Source organism: Rhea americana, unplaced genomic scaffold (genome assembly GCF_003343005.1).
Source record: "Rhea americana isolate MKP2758 unplaced genomic scaffold, rheAme1 scaffold_324, whole genome shotgun sequence".
NCBI lineage: Eukaryota > Metazoa > Chordata > Aves > Rheiformes > Rheidae > Rhea > Rhea americana.
The window spans coordinates 714,130-729,019 of NW_028186451.1; the positions used below are offsets into that span (position 1 = coordinate 714,130).

The following is a 14,890-nucleotide window of genomic DNA, read 5'->3' on the forward strand; positions in this document are numbered from 1 at the left end:
CTCATCTACTACTTACTTAGTAGCATGCACATTTTCCAGGTAAAAAAAAGGAGTTCCCTCCAGAGTTTGGGTAACTACAAGGGGAAGCAGAGGTGAAGCTATTGGAAGGCAAAAATCTCTAGTTGAGCGTTCCTTGAAAAATGTGCTTTAATAAGCACTGGAAGTCCCCAGCCTAGCCCAGGGTTTCAAACTATTTTTTTTCTTTTTTAATCAGATGAAAAGTCCAGTCCACTTAAATATACTCTTTAAATAAGATTAAAACAATGTTTCAAAGATAAACACCGCTAACCTTATAAAATTTACTCCTTAGTGTTTAGAGGGACTGGCAAGGAGTATTTGTCCCTAAAAGATAAAAAATGTGCTGGGAGTAGGTCAGATTCCATTGGCCTGTAACTACAGTTTTCCACTGTTTGTGACCCCAGCTTCTTTCTGTATCCTCAATTGCCTTTTCTGACCCACTGGAAAGCTTGGGACACACTGGATGAGAAACACAGGCTTATTCGATTCATAGCAATACTAAATCTGGGCAAATTTCTGAGGCAAACAGAATGGGCTTATTTCCCACATGAAGAGATAAAAGATAGATCAATCATTCTGTCACATTCCAGCCCCATTGCTCTTTATTTATTGCTATGCTTACAGCTGAATTTGATTCTCATTTTAATGAAACAACAGCTTTTTTATAGAGCTCTTCTTAAATAAAATTCTCTGGGCATGCATAGTTAAATATTTAAAAAGCCAACAGCTACACAATAAATTAACACAGAAAGCAGAAACAACCAGAGGAAAGGGTGGATGCATTATATACAAACCTCTCTTCTCTTGCTTGTCTTAGTTCTTCTCTTTTGTCTAAATAATCACGGCTAAAAGAAGAATTGCAGTAAGTTGCAGAGGAAATTAGAAGAATAAGATCAGTAACAGAAGTATATGTACAGTAGGAGAAACCAAGAGGAGTACAGAAAGACTAATCACAGACAATAAAGGCGGATTTCAAAATAAATTATTATATTTTGTTCTCTGAAAAAAATGCTGAAGAATATGCATGTATACTTATGCATGCCAACACCACATGTATGTACACACCAACTTTGTACGTTGGAAGGTCATTAGAATTAAATTAAAATTAAGTAAGAGAGTTTGAAGCGTATATTGATACCTGATAACTGGGATTAGAGAAAATGAATTAGCGATGTTCACAAAGAGTAGGCCCATTAAAGGCTATTTAAAATTATTCATTCGTCCCATCTCAAATACTCTGAAACAGTGACTGCTGGAATCCAGCAGGCTAAACCACAGCACAGAGCATGCTGTATGTACCCTGGTTCTAAGGCACTTTTCCTAAATGTAATTGCCACAGCTGGAAACTGAACTGGCTGGGCCTTTAGCATTATCTAGGAGGACAATTCTTTGTTCTTAAAATGCACATTTAGAACATATGACAGATAACATCCTTATTTATTTTCCTCCCTGAGTTTTAGATACAAAACTTCTGTCTCAGCTGCCCCTCCCACAGCTCCTCAAGCAACTCATGTATTTAACTTCTGCCAAGTCAACTGTACTGAATGCCTGCGCACTGTAATTTCAGGTAGGAGTGTCAAATCCACAAATGTTTTTAGTGCAAAATTACTGGGGAAGCACATTTAACTCAGAGAACAGCAAAACACAGTGAACATCCAGTCTACCTCAAAACCACAGAAAGATCGTTCCCTTCAGTACAGTTTTAGTATTTTGCTGAATCTCATGGACAAAATTGATGAGATTTTCACCATATTTCTTAGATTCTTTTGCAGTATAGCCAGAAGGATTTTCAGAACTCTTTTATTTATGGATGAAGCACCACTGTTTCTTTTTACATTGTGTCTGCGAATGAATTACTCATCTACAACACCAAGAGCTATCAAAACATCTGCTGGTAACTGCTCTTTAAAGTTGTCATTAAAATGTAATACACATACTATTGTTTCAGGCTATCTCCACATACTTCAGAATCTGGTTAGAGTTTCATCACATTTTAGAATATTCTTTACAATTACAGTAGTGATGGGAATAACCTCAGGGGAAAAAGAAAAAAACACTAAGATTTTTTTCAGTAGGAAAATGGTAACATTATTCTTTCCCCTCTGACTACTTTCACCCTTCCCTGCAGCTGAAGAATAACGTCTGTACTTTAGGACATAGTGTTCTATACATACAATGGACACAACAGTTCATTTACTGAGAAGAATATTCATTATGCAAAGCACTGCTTTTGCTAGCAATAACTAACAAAGCATTTTAACACCTTTCCTAAAAAACAACTCTTTCATAACTGGTGGCGCTCTCTTAAATTATCTCCAATTTGTCAATAATGGTGCCAGAACCAAGGGCAACATTCTTGAAGCAGAGCTGGAAAGAATGAGATAACAGATGAGTCATAATGGTAACTCCAGTACTGCTCACAAGTTTAAAGGTTGTGAATTGGAAGTGCTATTTTTAATCAAAAATACATCTTCATAGTCTCTGGCCAAACTGATGGTTTGATAATGTAATCCCAAAAGAACTCTTATGAAACTGTCTGTGATTATTTGCTGTAGCTTTGTCCTCCTCCTGCCAGACTGTTTAATAAACTGTGGGATGCTGCTGGCCTGCAAAGATTGGCAGCTTTGGTGACCCTCTACTTAAATACAAATTATAACTTTGGGGTGAACCAGAAACTCAAATCTTGAAGACGAAAATACTGGGTATTCAAAATTTACTGTCTCAAGTATGTATGATCACTTTAACCAGTTTCTGATTCTAGAGTAATGGGATGAAGATGTATAAATTTTTTTTCTGACTTTAAGGAAGCTCTTTCAGTGATAGCACAAGTACTGTGGCCAGCCTTTAGTGAAATGCACAGACCTGCTATTCAAACAGATCAAGCTGCCAAATGTCCTGGTGGTTTTTTGGTCTGGGAGTTTCCTTTCTGAAAGATGATGTTTGCTGTCCATGATGGCCTGCAGCAGCCTGATGATACCACTCAGAGGGAGAGTTTTTGGAAGAGGCTTGAAGACAGAGCTGATTGTTCCTGTTTCAGGAGAACTTGGGCAGCTGTTGGCTGCCAAAGATCCTATTATGGTGCTCTTCCACCTTCCCTCCCCCTCTCATTTTCTTCTAAACCAGTTATCTTGTGGAGCCAGGAGAATATCTCCTTCAACCAGACAACCACTAGTAAGTTATCCTCTTTCCAAATTCACTGTGACACAGATCATTTCCACTTCTTGCTAAAGAGATGATTACACTGGAAACAATCCTGCATACTAATAAACAAACTCACAGGAAATCCTGTGCCATCTTTTCCATGAATATCAACTCTCAAGCTACAAAACATTTATCTTGTTAATCTTCAGGTTAGTACAGTCTTTCTTCTAACTCCTGGCAATGGTATTTAATTTTCCCTCTCAATTAGGAAAAAAGCAAAATCCTTTCTTAGTGCACACTCTTTGGATCAACTAAGACAGCAGACAAGCCACTATGGCTATAGGTACCCTATGTATCCCAAGCCCACTGTGGTCTTTGCTAATGCCTGTACCAGGATTTCCATGCATGGATTTAACAGAAAGAGAGGACTTGTTTCTTGCTATCCTAAGGCAGTGCATGCTGGGGTCCCACAGCATATGACATGGTGTCAGATGAGAAAAGGGAAGTCCTATATTCAGTTTCAGCCTTTGCCTCGAGATTTGATCATTGTTTGAGCAATAATTTGGAGAATTATTTTCTATCMATCGTTGTTTCTAGGAGAATGAGATGCATGCTCAAAAAAGTAGGGAAAAAGTGCAGCAACCGAAACAATGCCATACATTCCAAGAAGGTAAAACGCTTTGAGTTTGCAAAACACAAAAGCAAAAAGATGTCTCAATGCTGTCCCTTTCTCCACTTCTTCATACCTTGTTTTTCATCCCCAATACCTTATTGAGATTATACTTTGAGAGGGAGTATATTAGACGATTAATCTGGGCCTATGCAGATATTCGGTTAGCAAAATTAGCCTCGCAAATATATAGTTGACTAAAAAAAATTCACTAGCTTATTACATGTCAAAACTCAGGACTATGTGTTTAATTCRCCAGTCCTTGATATCAAGGTATCAATATATCTTGATATCTTGATATCAAGAAAGATATCTGAAGAATTAGATAAGTAGAAACTATTCAGCAACTCAATCATTTTGCAATTAATGTTTAAGTGATTCACAAACTCATCTCACATTAAGGCAATAGATGAATAGCAAATATGGTTCCTACTTGAATTTGTTTCTTTCTTCACGTTCTATCCTTTGCAATCTTTCTTCTCTCTCCTGACGTCGTCTTTCTCTTTCTGCTGCCAAGGACTCTTGGTGCTGCCGAAAAGATGATGTAAGGAGACCACCCAAAGCCGGCCTGCAGAAATGGAAGATATTTCTCAGGGCCACTTTTACTGATCATATTGACAAAAATTAGTAGCAATCATTTAGCAAGTAATGTAATCCCAACCAATAGAATGACATGGCAAAAATCACATATGGATATGTCAAAGCTCTGACTAAAGGTCTTCTCGTCGCATTGATTTTTAACACTATGATGAGTTTAAGAGCTACAGATAGAGGCAGGTTTCTTTTGTTGCTAAATTTCTGAAGCACAAGTAAAATACCCTTAAGAATTTGTCAGGTATTTCAACTGCAATATTCTCTAAATCATGTTTTTACTTTATAATGCCGCTAACTAAAAAGCTAAATCTTGTAATGGGTTTTCGAAATATGAAAGAAAAAAAAAAAGCTGGAATAATTTTCTAGCACTTTCCAAACACGTAACGCAACAATGTTAAAAACAGATGTGTCATAAACACCTGAGAATCCTGTATTCAGAAAAGCAAACACTGAAAGGAGATCTCAGAACTGCACTTGGGAATTTGAATGCTCTCTTAAACAGGGACTTATTTTTCCTTCATATGTTACTAAATCCCATTTTCGCAATTTCCTTGCTGCATGTGCTGCAAGGGCAAAATCAATCATGTACAGAAATGTACCAACACCATACACAGGGACAGGGCATTTAGTTACTGTAGTCGGGCATTAAATGGGTTACCCATTTTCTTCTTTCCCAAGGCAGGATTTAGTTTCCTCAAACCAGTCATAAAATCTGTTCATCTGACCTGCTTTAAAAATTTCTAATGATGGAACTACTAAGGGCCATGTAGTTCAATGCTTAACTACCCTCACCAGCACAAAAGGCTTCTCTGATGTCTAATCTAAACCTCTTTCTGGCTATTTAGGCCCAGTCCTTCTGGTTCTTTCAGGTGAAACAGCTTTACTCAACAAATAGACTTTAAAAAGCCACATTTATTTACACTTGCAAGTTGGTCGGGATACCTTGCTCTAGATTTTTTTTTTTTTTTTTAAACTATAACAAACACTTTGGCTAAGAGGATAATTCCTCTTACACATCTTACACATCTTTTCCCTAAAAGGGTAGTATTGGTACCACTGCCTCTCACGTGAGAACAGACTTACCACAGCATAAACATGCCTTTTTTCCTGTCTGTAAGACAGAAGAAACCTATATTGCTTCATGGAGCTTCATACAGATGTAAAAGCATTCATACTGATTGAATTAATAAATAATAATAAAAATTAATAATTGATAAAATAAAAAATATGTAGCCCATGTAGAGTGGTTTCTTTGCATTAGTGTAACATGAGTTTTGCAAGGAAAGTAATAGATGTTCTCACTTCAGAAARAAAAACCCAAACTCCTCTAAAGTAAGGCTCCCAAATCAGCAAATTTTCATTATTGTTAAGCAGCTAGATCATTTCCCTTATCTTTTTACTTGCCTATGGCTGCACAATGGACAAATATTTAGTGTAATGGCACCAATTCATCAGCAAAAATAGGTGAAAGAGAAGACACAAACATTCAGGCAAAACTCTCCTCCCTGAATGTCTGTTTATGCAAGCAGGAATCCCACAAACATAGTCATTTCAGCCACACTGGCAGTAGGACAGGGTGAACAGAGTTTCAATAATTTCAATAAATTGAATTTCAATATGTCATATCCCACCCACATAAACATTACATAAGATGGTATAAAACTTGATATTCTGTAAGCCTGCTTTCTGGAACTCCTCCAGAGCTCCAGTATCAATGTTGGATCACACTCAAAACCATAAAATTCTCCAATATATTTCACCACTAAGGAAAAAAAAAGCCCCAAATGCTGACAGTCAATTTTGTGTGGTGACTTTTCCCTTGAATGTATTTTAAATTCATTTTAACCTTTACCCTTTTAGTGCACTCTGCAAGAAAAAGCTGTCAGCAGAAACAGTGGCATCACTACACTGAGATTTAAAAGGTAGAGCTCCATTCTAGTTGTACTTTGAAAAAACATGGCAATAATGTTGGGTGTATCATTAGAAACTGCTCTAAAAAGTGGAAAACTGGACAGCGTTTCCACATGAAAGCCTCTGGAAATGAACTGAAAGAGCCAGCAAAAGGTGGGTTCCTATCAAATCTGTACTTATCTCTACTCCAGGTATTTACTTGCATACACAAAATGTCTGTACACTCGCACATGCTACATCCCATCCAGTGGCCCTGAAGTGACCCTGAATCTCCATTCAGAGTCAACTAAGTTATGACTTACTAAAACTTGAAGGAAAAATAAGGGAAAGGATGGGGTGATATCGAAAGACTTGGAGAGGGTGAGGAACCAGCCCATTTTGTGACTGTAATTTTGCACAGGATCCAGCAGGTTGGAGACCTTGAGCTCTAAGTTCTCTAGGGCTCTACAATAAACACAAATTCTTATTCATCGGATTATAGGGAAAACATATGGAGATACAGGATTCTAACCTGGCCCTAGTACTAAAATGTCTCCATATGCCAAAACATCTTGTTTGGAGGATCAATCTAGCACAGTTTGGCTAGCATTTTCACTCGTTTAAAATTTGCAGCTGTATGAATGGTAGCTTCACAATTTATACAGAAGATTTACAGCCATATAGACAGAAAAAAACCCAAACATCTAAGAAAATACTAAAAATTAATGCCTCCTATTAGCTTCCCACTTCTTGAAAACTGCTCAAATCAGTAATAACTAGACAAGTGCAATGGTAGCTGAGCAGCCTTTATCATTTAGTACCTTCCAGCCTTAATTTTCTACATGCGCATAAACTAAAACTGAAAGAAAGGGGTGTTACTTTCAGATTGGACACACTGTAAAACAGCCAAAAGGAAAAGTAAGCAGTAAAATCTATTCCTCAAATATTCTCAAGGATGATTTTTGAAAATGAGTTTGTCTACCTCTGGTTTGTCTGCAGCATCTCAGTCGCAGTAATGCTCAAAGTAAATGTTCTCTCTTGAAGAACTCTTACTTTAATTGCAGATGGGATTCGCAATTCCCAAACTAGCTGGTGGGAATGCTTGGGCTAGGCCTTTCGAAAATGTTGGTGCTTTGCCACTGTTCAAAGGGTGACGGCACCTTCAGGCCTCAAGAATGTTTGGGTCTCACTGTTGTAGGCTGCATTTTAGAAATGGGCCAATAAGGGAAAAGTTAAAAAGACAAAAAAAATCTGGCATGGAATCAAAGGTGCTAAGTCATTTTAAAGAAAAAGAATATGGGAATACTCAGTGAAAGCATAATAGAATGATCACTCGTGAAAGTGGGTCATAGCTAATACATATCAGCATTTTAATGTTGGTGTCATATGTTATCAAACAGTAATATCAAATATTTGTTCAATTCTACAAATATAATCCAGAAGGATGCACATTCTGACAACTATTTTTAGTCCTGTGGCAAACACAAAGCTATTAAGAATAGACTGTTAATATGAAAACATTAAGAAAATCTTTGTTCAGTCTGCTGTTAAAACCAGCAAAAGCTAAACAAGGTTATGTTATTACATTCTCAGTCCAGAAAGAAAACACACAGAGACAATACATTTTTAAGTCTAAGGGTTTGTGACTACAGCTCCAGACCACGGCATTATGAGCTGAGGACAAAGAGGCTAGCAGTTACCTGTCGTCTGGTTGGAAGACGACAGGAAAGAGCCAAGAAAAAGAAAGAGAAACAGAAGGTTAAAAAAAAGACATACAATAGGGCTGGGGGAGCAAAGCAAAAATACTGGAAGCTAAAATTCTTTTGAAGGAAAACTCATTTACACTGACCTACTGCCTTTAGCACACAAGCGAATTAGTAACCATTATTAAAAAACACATGTTAGCGAGACACAAGATGTGCCACACTTTTTTGCAAGTACTTGCACTTTGCTGACAATACTCCATCACAGACTAGATAAAAGACACGCTATATGTTGGTTAAAGTGAGCAAGAGACCTGAGCTATGACATTTTCATTGAAAACTGAAGAAAGTATTTCTGCCTTATTCTAAGTCTTTTTATTACAGCAAAATTGCARTTAGTAGCCTCATTCTGTTCTTCATTTATGTCAATTTTGAAATATTCTTTTGAGCCTCCATTCCCCCCTGCCAGCTGAACTTTTTAAACTCACTAAGTGGAGCTGCGCATCTATAGCAAGAATACAAATGTATATATTAGGAGCTGAAAAAAAAATGAAAGTATGATTTAAGAGACAAAATTCCTTTAGGTSATAAGGTTAATATTCAGGTTTTTCTTTAACATAACAAGGACCAGRATCATTAATAACCTTAATAAGGATACACTAGTTAGCAATTTTTCTGAAGTGCTCCTGCTCCAGCAGTCACGGGAACCTTACAAGCAGGGAACACCAACAGGCAGCTTCGAGTCTATAGCAGGCCCTAAGTGATTCTAAATGTCTCTTGGCTTTAACAAAATAAATCCACTATCCAGCCCAGAAAGAGACAAAAGAAGAGGCAAAGCTGCCAAGAGCCATATTGCTTTTCACGGTTAAAGCCACTCTCCTTGTGTTATGTCTCTCTACATGACATGGCAAATTCAAAAGTGTGTTGATATAAGAATTTGCAAACAGACTAAACATTACTGGAGGAATCTTTACAAAACTTCTCTCAAAAATAAACAAAAACTTGAGAGATAAAACTACCGACTAACAGTTCCTTTGAGAAAGAAACTTGAGAATGGCCGAGAGGAGAAGTGATTAACGTCGGACTTTCAACTGGCCCGCAAGGCTGCAGAAAAACAAAGCGATAACAAGAGGCCATYGCTGTGCAGAGCCAGGGCAGTGCACAAGGACTTTATACGTGGATGTTACTCTGAGTTTCTATCTTCGACCAGAACGGAGGCTAACGGGCAGTTTCGGACCTAATGCGACTCCCAGAGCAGTTGGACGCAGCTTGCAAAGGCCCTACAGACAGAGCAGGCACCTGCAGTGCCGCGTGTCCTCCCTGCGCAGCGGGTGTTCAGCCAGCAACACACACACCTTGGTTGCACGACTCCTTGCACAGTAACTGAGCCAGTGTACGCAGCCACTGCTTCCCAAATTGTAAATCGTCACATAATTCCTAAGGTGGCTTTTCCTAAAATAATTTCAGCAATAAAGTAGCCTAGGGCAAACATGACCTACAGCCAACAACCATCCTTCTCCTTCCCCATTATATTATTCAGAGTGAAAGATGTGCTTGTGATTCACCACAAGAAAAAGCAGCCACTATCTCTGTTTCAAAACACCCTAGAGTATATAATGAAAAAGATGGTACAAGCAGAAAGAATATAAAGCTAAGGAAAGGGAAACTGTTCCTGGGCAAAGAGACTGTGCAATGGGTTTTGTTTCACAGGCTGCTTGCCTTTCCCTGGTGTTCAACATTTGGGGTAACTCACTCCAGGGTGCAGATTAGTGATAGATGGCTAATTAAAAAAAAAAAGGAAAAGAAAAAGAAAAGAAAAGAAAAGAGTTATGAGAACCTGCCAAGAAACTTTGTTCAGCAGCACCATCCCTGGTGGTGTAGTCAATTACAAGAACATTGAGTTTTAGTAGAAGATCTAAATCAAAAAGCTGTTTAACATTGTCAAGATTTTTTTTTAAAGAGACACAAGTCTGAAGAAGAACCAGACTGCCAAAAATCACTGTTCCAGGCACCCAGAGAGGGGACAAAACTCAAGGAAAATTATTTACAGACTTCTGCTGCATTTCTTCTGGTTAGGTTTCTGGCATACTTTTAAAAGTATCTTTAAACTCAGTGAAGAAAAAATTCTGTACGATCTAGTCCTGCTAAGCTTAGTGTCTATGTGCACATGTTGTAGAAACACACATGAAATTTATTCTGGAGGATAAACTCTCTGACACATTTACCCTAAAAAGACATATAAGAAGATAGAGTTGACCACTCAGTGTTCAAGGCTGTGCTTCATGGGAGCTCAAGGTAATGTAGTGTACAAGTCATAAAACAAGAAAGTTGGAAGACAGGCAATGAGATGTGACAAATTTCTTCTTTCTTAGTCTATTTTCTAATAGTCTGGGAAAGTTAGAGGGTGCATCAAACAGGAATAATTTGGAAGTGTCATATAGGCCTTCCTAGTCTTGCAGATTTGGAGGAACTGCAGAGGGACCCAGCAGAGGTGGAGCCCAAGCTCACACTGATAGGGCATGAGGACCCAGAAGTGGGGGCCTGCACATTGAACTTTCTGGCACATAGTTTAACAGACAGAGGCAGGGGAACTGTGGATTCCTGCTACTTAGCCCAGTGGGAACTGTCTCCTGGCAAATGCATCAGAAGAAACCTACCTTGGCAAGCACACCAACGGGAAACAAAATATGTTTTTCTGGCAATGGAATGAATCAAAGCTGGTGGAGAACGAAGGAGCCCTGGTCTCAGAATTTAGACCTCCTTCAGTGTCTCCTCTAACTATGGCTGTGAAAAAGACACATACACAAGTAATGACGTTGGTACTCCAAGTTCTCAGTGATGCACAGTAACTGTAGATTCCAGTTTGCAGCTTTCAATTTCAGTGACCATACTAGATTGTGAATCTGAGAAGGTGATCAGAAATAAAAACAGAAATATCCCAGATATGAGCCCAAGAYAAGGAAATCTAGAAAAGTCTTTAAAAAAAACTCTTCTTCCCCTAGACAAGAAGGCAATTCAGAGCTACAAAAAAACCCCTTTCTCTCAGTAGGTTCCAGCAATGTCCTCCTAGTCCCCTTTGCTAGCAAAATGTATGCAATTATGAAATTGAGATCGATAAAAAATTTTCATTTGGGAATGGAGGGGAGAGTTAATTTGTGATTAGTCAGGAAGACATGGAGAGTGGGAGCAGTATATTTACTCTTTGGCAATCTAAAATTGGAGGGCTGGGGATCTCTCTGCTCTGCAGTAGGAGCAAGCTTCACAAGCACAGGGTTATGAAAGAACCAGGACCCTTTTTTCTTTTTCAATAAGGTGCTGAACAGAAAGTGCCCTGTAATCTGCCCTCCTTCAGCAGGATTCCCATTGCAGCAATTTGCATTTTAGAAACATGACTCTCCACAGGGGATCCAGAGAAATGAAAGGGAAAGAACAGTATTGCAAGAAGTTGGCAAAAGGCTGCAGCTGAATTTAGAAACCAAGAAACAGTCAAGTAAGCCTTTTCTTCTGATGTACAATCACAAATATATAACATTATGTGTATTTCAAAGAACAAAAACTAGTTACTTTTGCACTGAATTATACAGCTCTTCTTGATCCCTCCTGATCTTAGCCAAAGAGGGTTTTAAAAGTATGAATGTCAACATGTCAACCACACTGCTGCCTTCTACCTAAGTTGTAGCTCTTGTTTACACAAGCAAAATGCAGCCAAATTTTTGAAAGGCCTGTCAGCTCAACCCAACGGAGCATGAATCATTCTGTCGGGCACTGCTCTAAATGCTCTTCCTTCCTTCCTTTTCATTTGCTAAGGTCAGATAAACAGTACCAGGAATTGCATGTGAAGCTCTTCCCTACATGATAAAAGACAGGGATCTTTCTATGGAGTCCTTGGATAACTGTAATCATAAGCTGAAAGCAGAAAACTCACCTTGGAGCTAACCATAGATATGCATCTGCTTCTTATCAAGTGTCTTCCTCTCCCTCCTTTCCTTCCTCAGCTTTTAGCTTTTTTTTTTTTTTTTTTTTTTTGTCTGAATCTGTGTAGATTTTTACCATCAGGAGATAGGAAACAGTGTTTACATAATCTAAGGCAAATACCATGGAGAGAAGACTGAAAAGTTTCRCAACATTTTCCACTTACTAGTTAGTGATGAATGTAACATGCATTATACAATATACTCTCAGATGAGCAAAATGCTATCCATAGATCTCTGCATGTACATCTCTGCACTTCACATATTTCAGGACAACGAAGTAAAAGCATGCTTCTGCCCTTCTTCAAAACAGGCATGTTCTTAGAAGCTGCCTGACCAATACCAGAAATAACACAGCRTGATGCAAAACAGCAATATGAAGCCCAGACCTGCAAATTTCATTATCTTTTAAGAAACAATCACGTCTGTTCTGCAGGCAACACATGCATTTCTCACACCTTTCAGAGACTCATAAACAAAACACGTCAGCCCATGGCATCCCTCAAAAATAAGAATGTGCAAATACTAGGGAGCTCAACCATCAAGAATAGCAACCTACAAATTTAAATAAGAGGAAAGAGCTTTTATCATGTGAGGTTGAAAGAGGTAAACACAGCCTGAAGGAAAGGCAGATGTGGGACTCCAAGCACTGTGTTCAGGCACTTAAACACATAAAAGGGCTCTGCCTGTTGAAGGCAGAGTGTTTTCCAATTTTACAGAGAAAAGCAGAACAAAATGTAATGGCTGGAAGATGCAGCTAGACAAAATTGCCTCCAAAATACGAAATATTTTCCTAGCAGTGATGATGAATACTGGAATGCTTTCCACGAGAAGTCATGCACTGTCATGTTAAAACGAGGGAAGGTATGGTGCATTTTCATTTAGCTTCTGTGAGACACATTATGGGTCAGAATAGATGATTACAAAACTCCCCTCTGGCCTTACTATCTATGAATCTGCAAATCTTACGGCTTCATCCTGTGGGGCCAAGGCATTTTGGCTCTCCACCAGCAACGCACTTACGCACATGCTGAAAGGAAAGCTTACTTCCTTTACTGGCTCTGAGCCAGCAAGCTCAGCCTCTTGAGAATAGCCCCAACTATCTTCAGCTATCTCAATATCTGACCACTTTGGGGATTCTTTTCTGCAGGAGCAATCAGAGACTTATGAGAGCTGAGGTTTGCTAAGTTATAATTTCAAAAGCAATGGATAGCTGTAATTCTGGTTTATCTCACACCTATTTTTCTAATGTAAAAAGCAGGCGAAAATACTCATTTAGATTTTTTTAATTTTAGCTTAGGATGGCAATAATTTAATTCAGATTGGGAAAGACAAACCAAGTAAGGTTGCTCTAGGAAGATGAGCAATGAAAAATGATGYCTTTCAGGAAAGATACACTTAATGTAATTATTCACTTAAGAAAAAGGATGAAATCAATACTCATGGCTGTAAAAACTTAAACACTAAAAGAGCCTAACTTGACCCATTCTAAATAGTGGACTGGAAAAAAATGCGACACAACAGGTAGCTTCAAACATATATGCACACAATAACACAATACACATATCTCTATTCCTAGGTATAGATACCTAAACATCATTAATAACAATTAATTGGAATATAGTCAAAAGATTTTGGGAAAGAGAGTCCTCAGCCCAGAAATACTGACTGGAAATGGAATTTTTATGAATGAGAGGCCAATCTGGCAACATGTAACACTGAACACATCTGGCCTAATTGGAAATTCTTTAAAATTAAATTATCTTGACAGTACATGTAATTAAAAACTTCTATATTTCCTCTTAAACTCAGTGCAATGTCCATTGAAGCTGTCATTCACTTTCAAGTAGTAATGGTCAGTTAATTTTTGGTGGGCCCAACCTTATGCTAAGAAAAATTTCTTTCATGTATCCATAACATTCTTTCCATCTCCCCCACCCTACATAATTCACCACAGTATTTTGATTGGTCAAAGATTGCTGGTTGTGGTGGTTTTTACTTCTTTTTGCCCTTGATTAAGGTATTATGACATATAAGATGTATTTTCAAGGAAGAACAAAATTAAGGACTAGGAAATTCTGAGCTAAACAGGGATTTCCAAGATCTTATTTTTGATTTAAGATGATATAAGCAGAATTAGATCARTCTAAACTTATTTTAAAAAACAAATAGAAATAAATAAAATGTACTTTAATTTACCTTCTAATACTCAAGTAGACAACTCTGTTTTATTCATTTTAAGTGTATGCAGAGGTGGARTGGAAATAGATCCAGTCTTTTACACTAACTCTGTGAAAAGCAACTCAAGAATGAACAGGGAAAAGAACACTTCTAGCTTTTTGTACATTCTCTTCCCAATATTAGGAAAGATCTGGCCAGCAGATACTTCCAGTACTCATTCAGAGCAAATTAAACAATTCTCTTTTACTCTCTGTCCAAAGAAAGTATGTTAAAATGCTGATTAAAATACAAACCTGTCTGATTTGGTCTCCTGAGGTGGTGAAAGAGTTGTCCCATAACGAGAAGTGGGTGTTGTAGGCGCACTCAGTCCGGAGTAAGGTCGTGGAGAAGAGAAAGAGCTGCTGCCATAGCTATTGTACCTGGAGTGGTGAGAAGAAAATAGCAGAAAGGGAGAGATAGAGAGACAAGAAATAGTCAGCAAGCACACATGAGACAGTAAACCTAGCTTAGGGTGTGGGAATGCTGCCATACCCCAGAAATTCCCAGAAATCCAGCTTCTGAAAATATTCCTCTAACCCCAGCTTCAATATATGCAGCCTATCATCTCCTTTTAATATAAGCCATATCATGGAAATACTTGATTTGAATACCGAGCTATGGGTATGGGATTAATGAGAGATTAGAATGGTCCTCCTAAACAACTGTTTTGAGTTGGAATACTT

At 38.2% G+C, this 14,890-nt stretch overlaps 1 protein-coding gene across 1 annotated transcript in view; it reads right to left on the bottom strand.

Moving 5' to 3' along the window:
* Positions 1-14,890, bottom strand: part of FHOD3 (formin homology 2 domain containing 3) — a 132,756-nt gene that overhangs the window by 82,185 nt on the left and 35,681 nt on the right. Inside the window, exons 9-11 of the mRNA XM_085310716.1 lie at positions 14,462-14,587; positions 4,263-4,397; positions 813-863 (exon numbers count right to left, since the gene is read on the bottom strand). Of these exons, the coding sequence (XP_085166842.1) occupies positions 813-863; positions 4,263-4,397; positions 14,462-14,587 (312 nt within the window). The remainder of the gene's footprint in view (positions 1-812; positions 864-4,262; positions 4,398-14,461; positions 14,588-14,890) is intronic.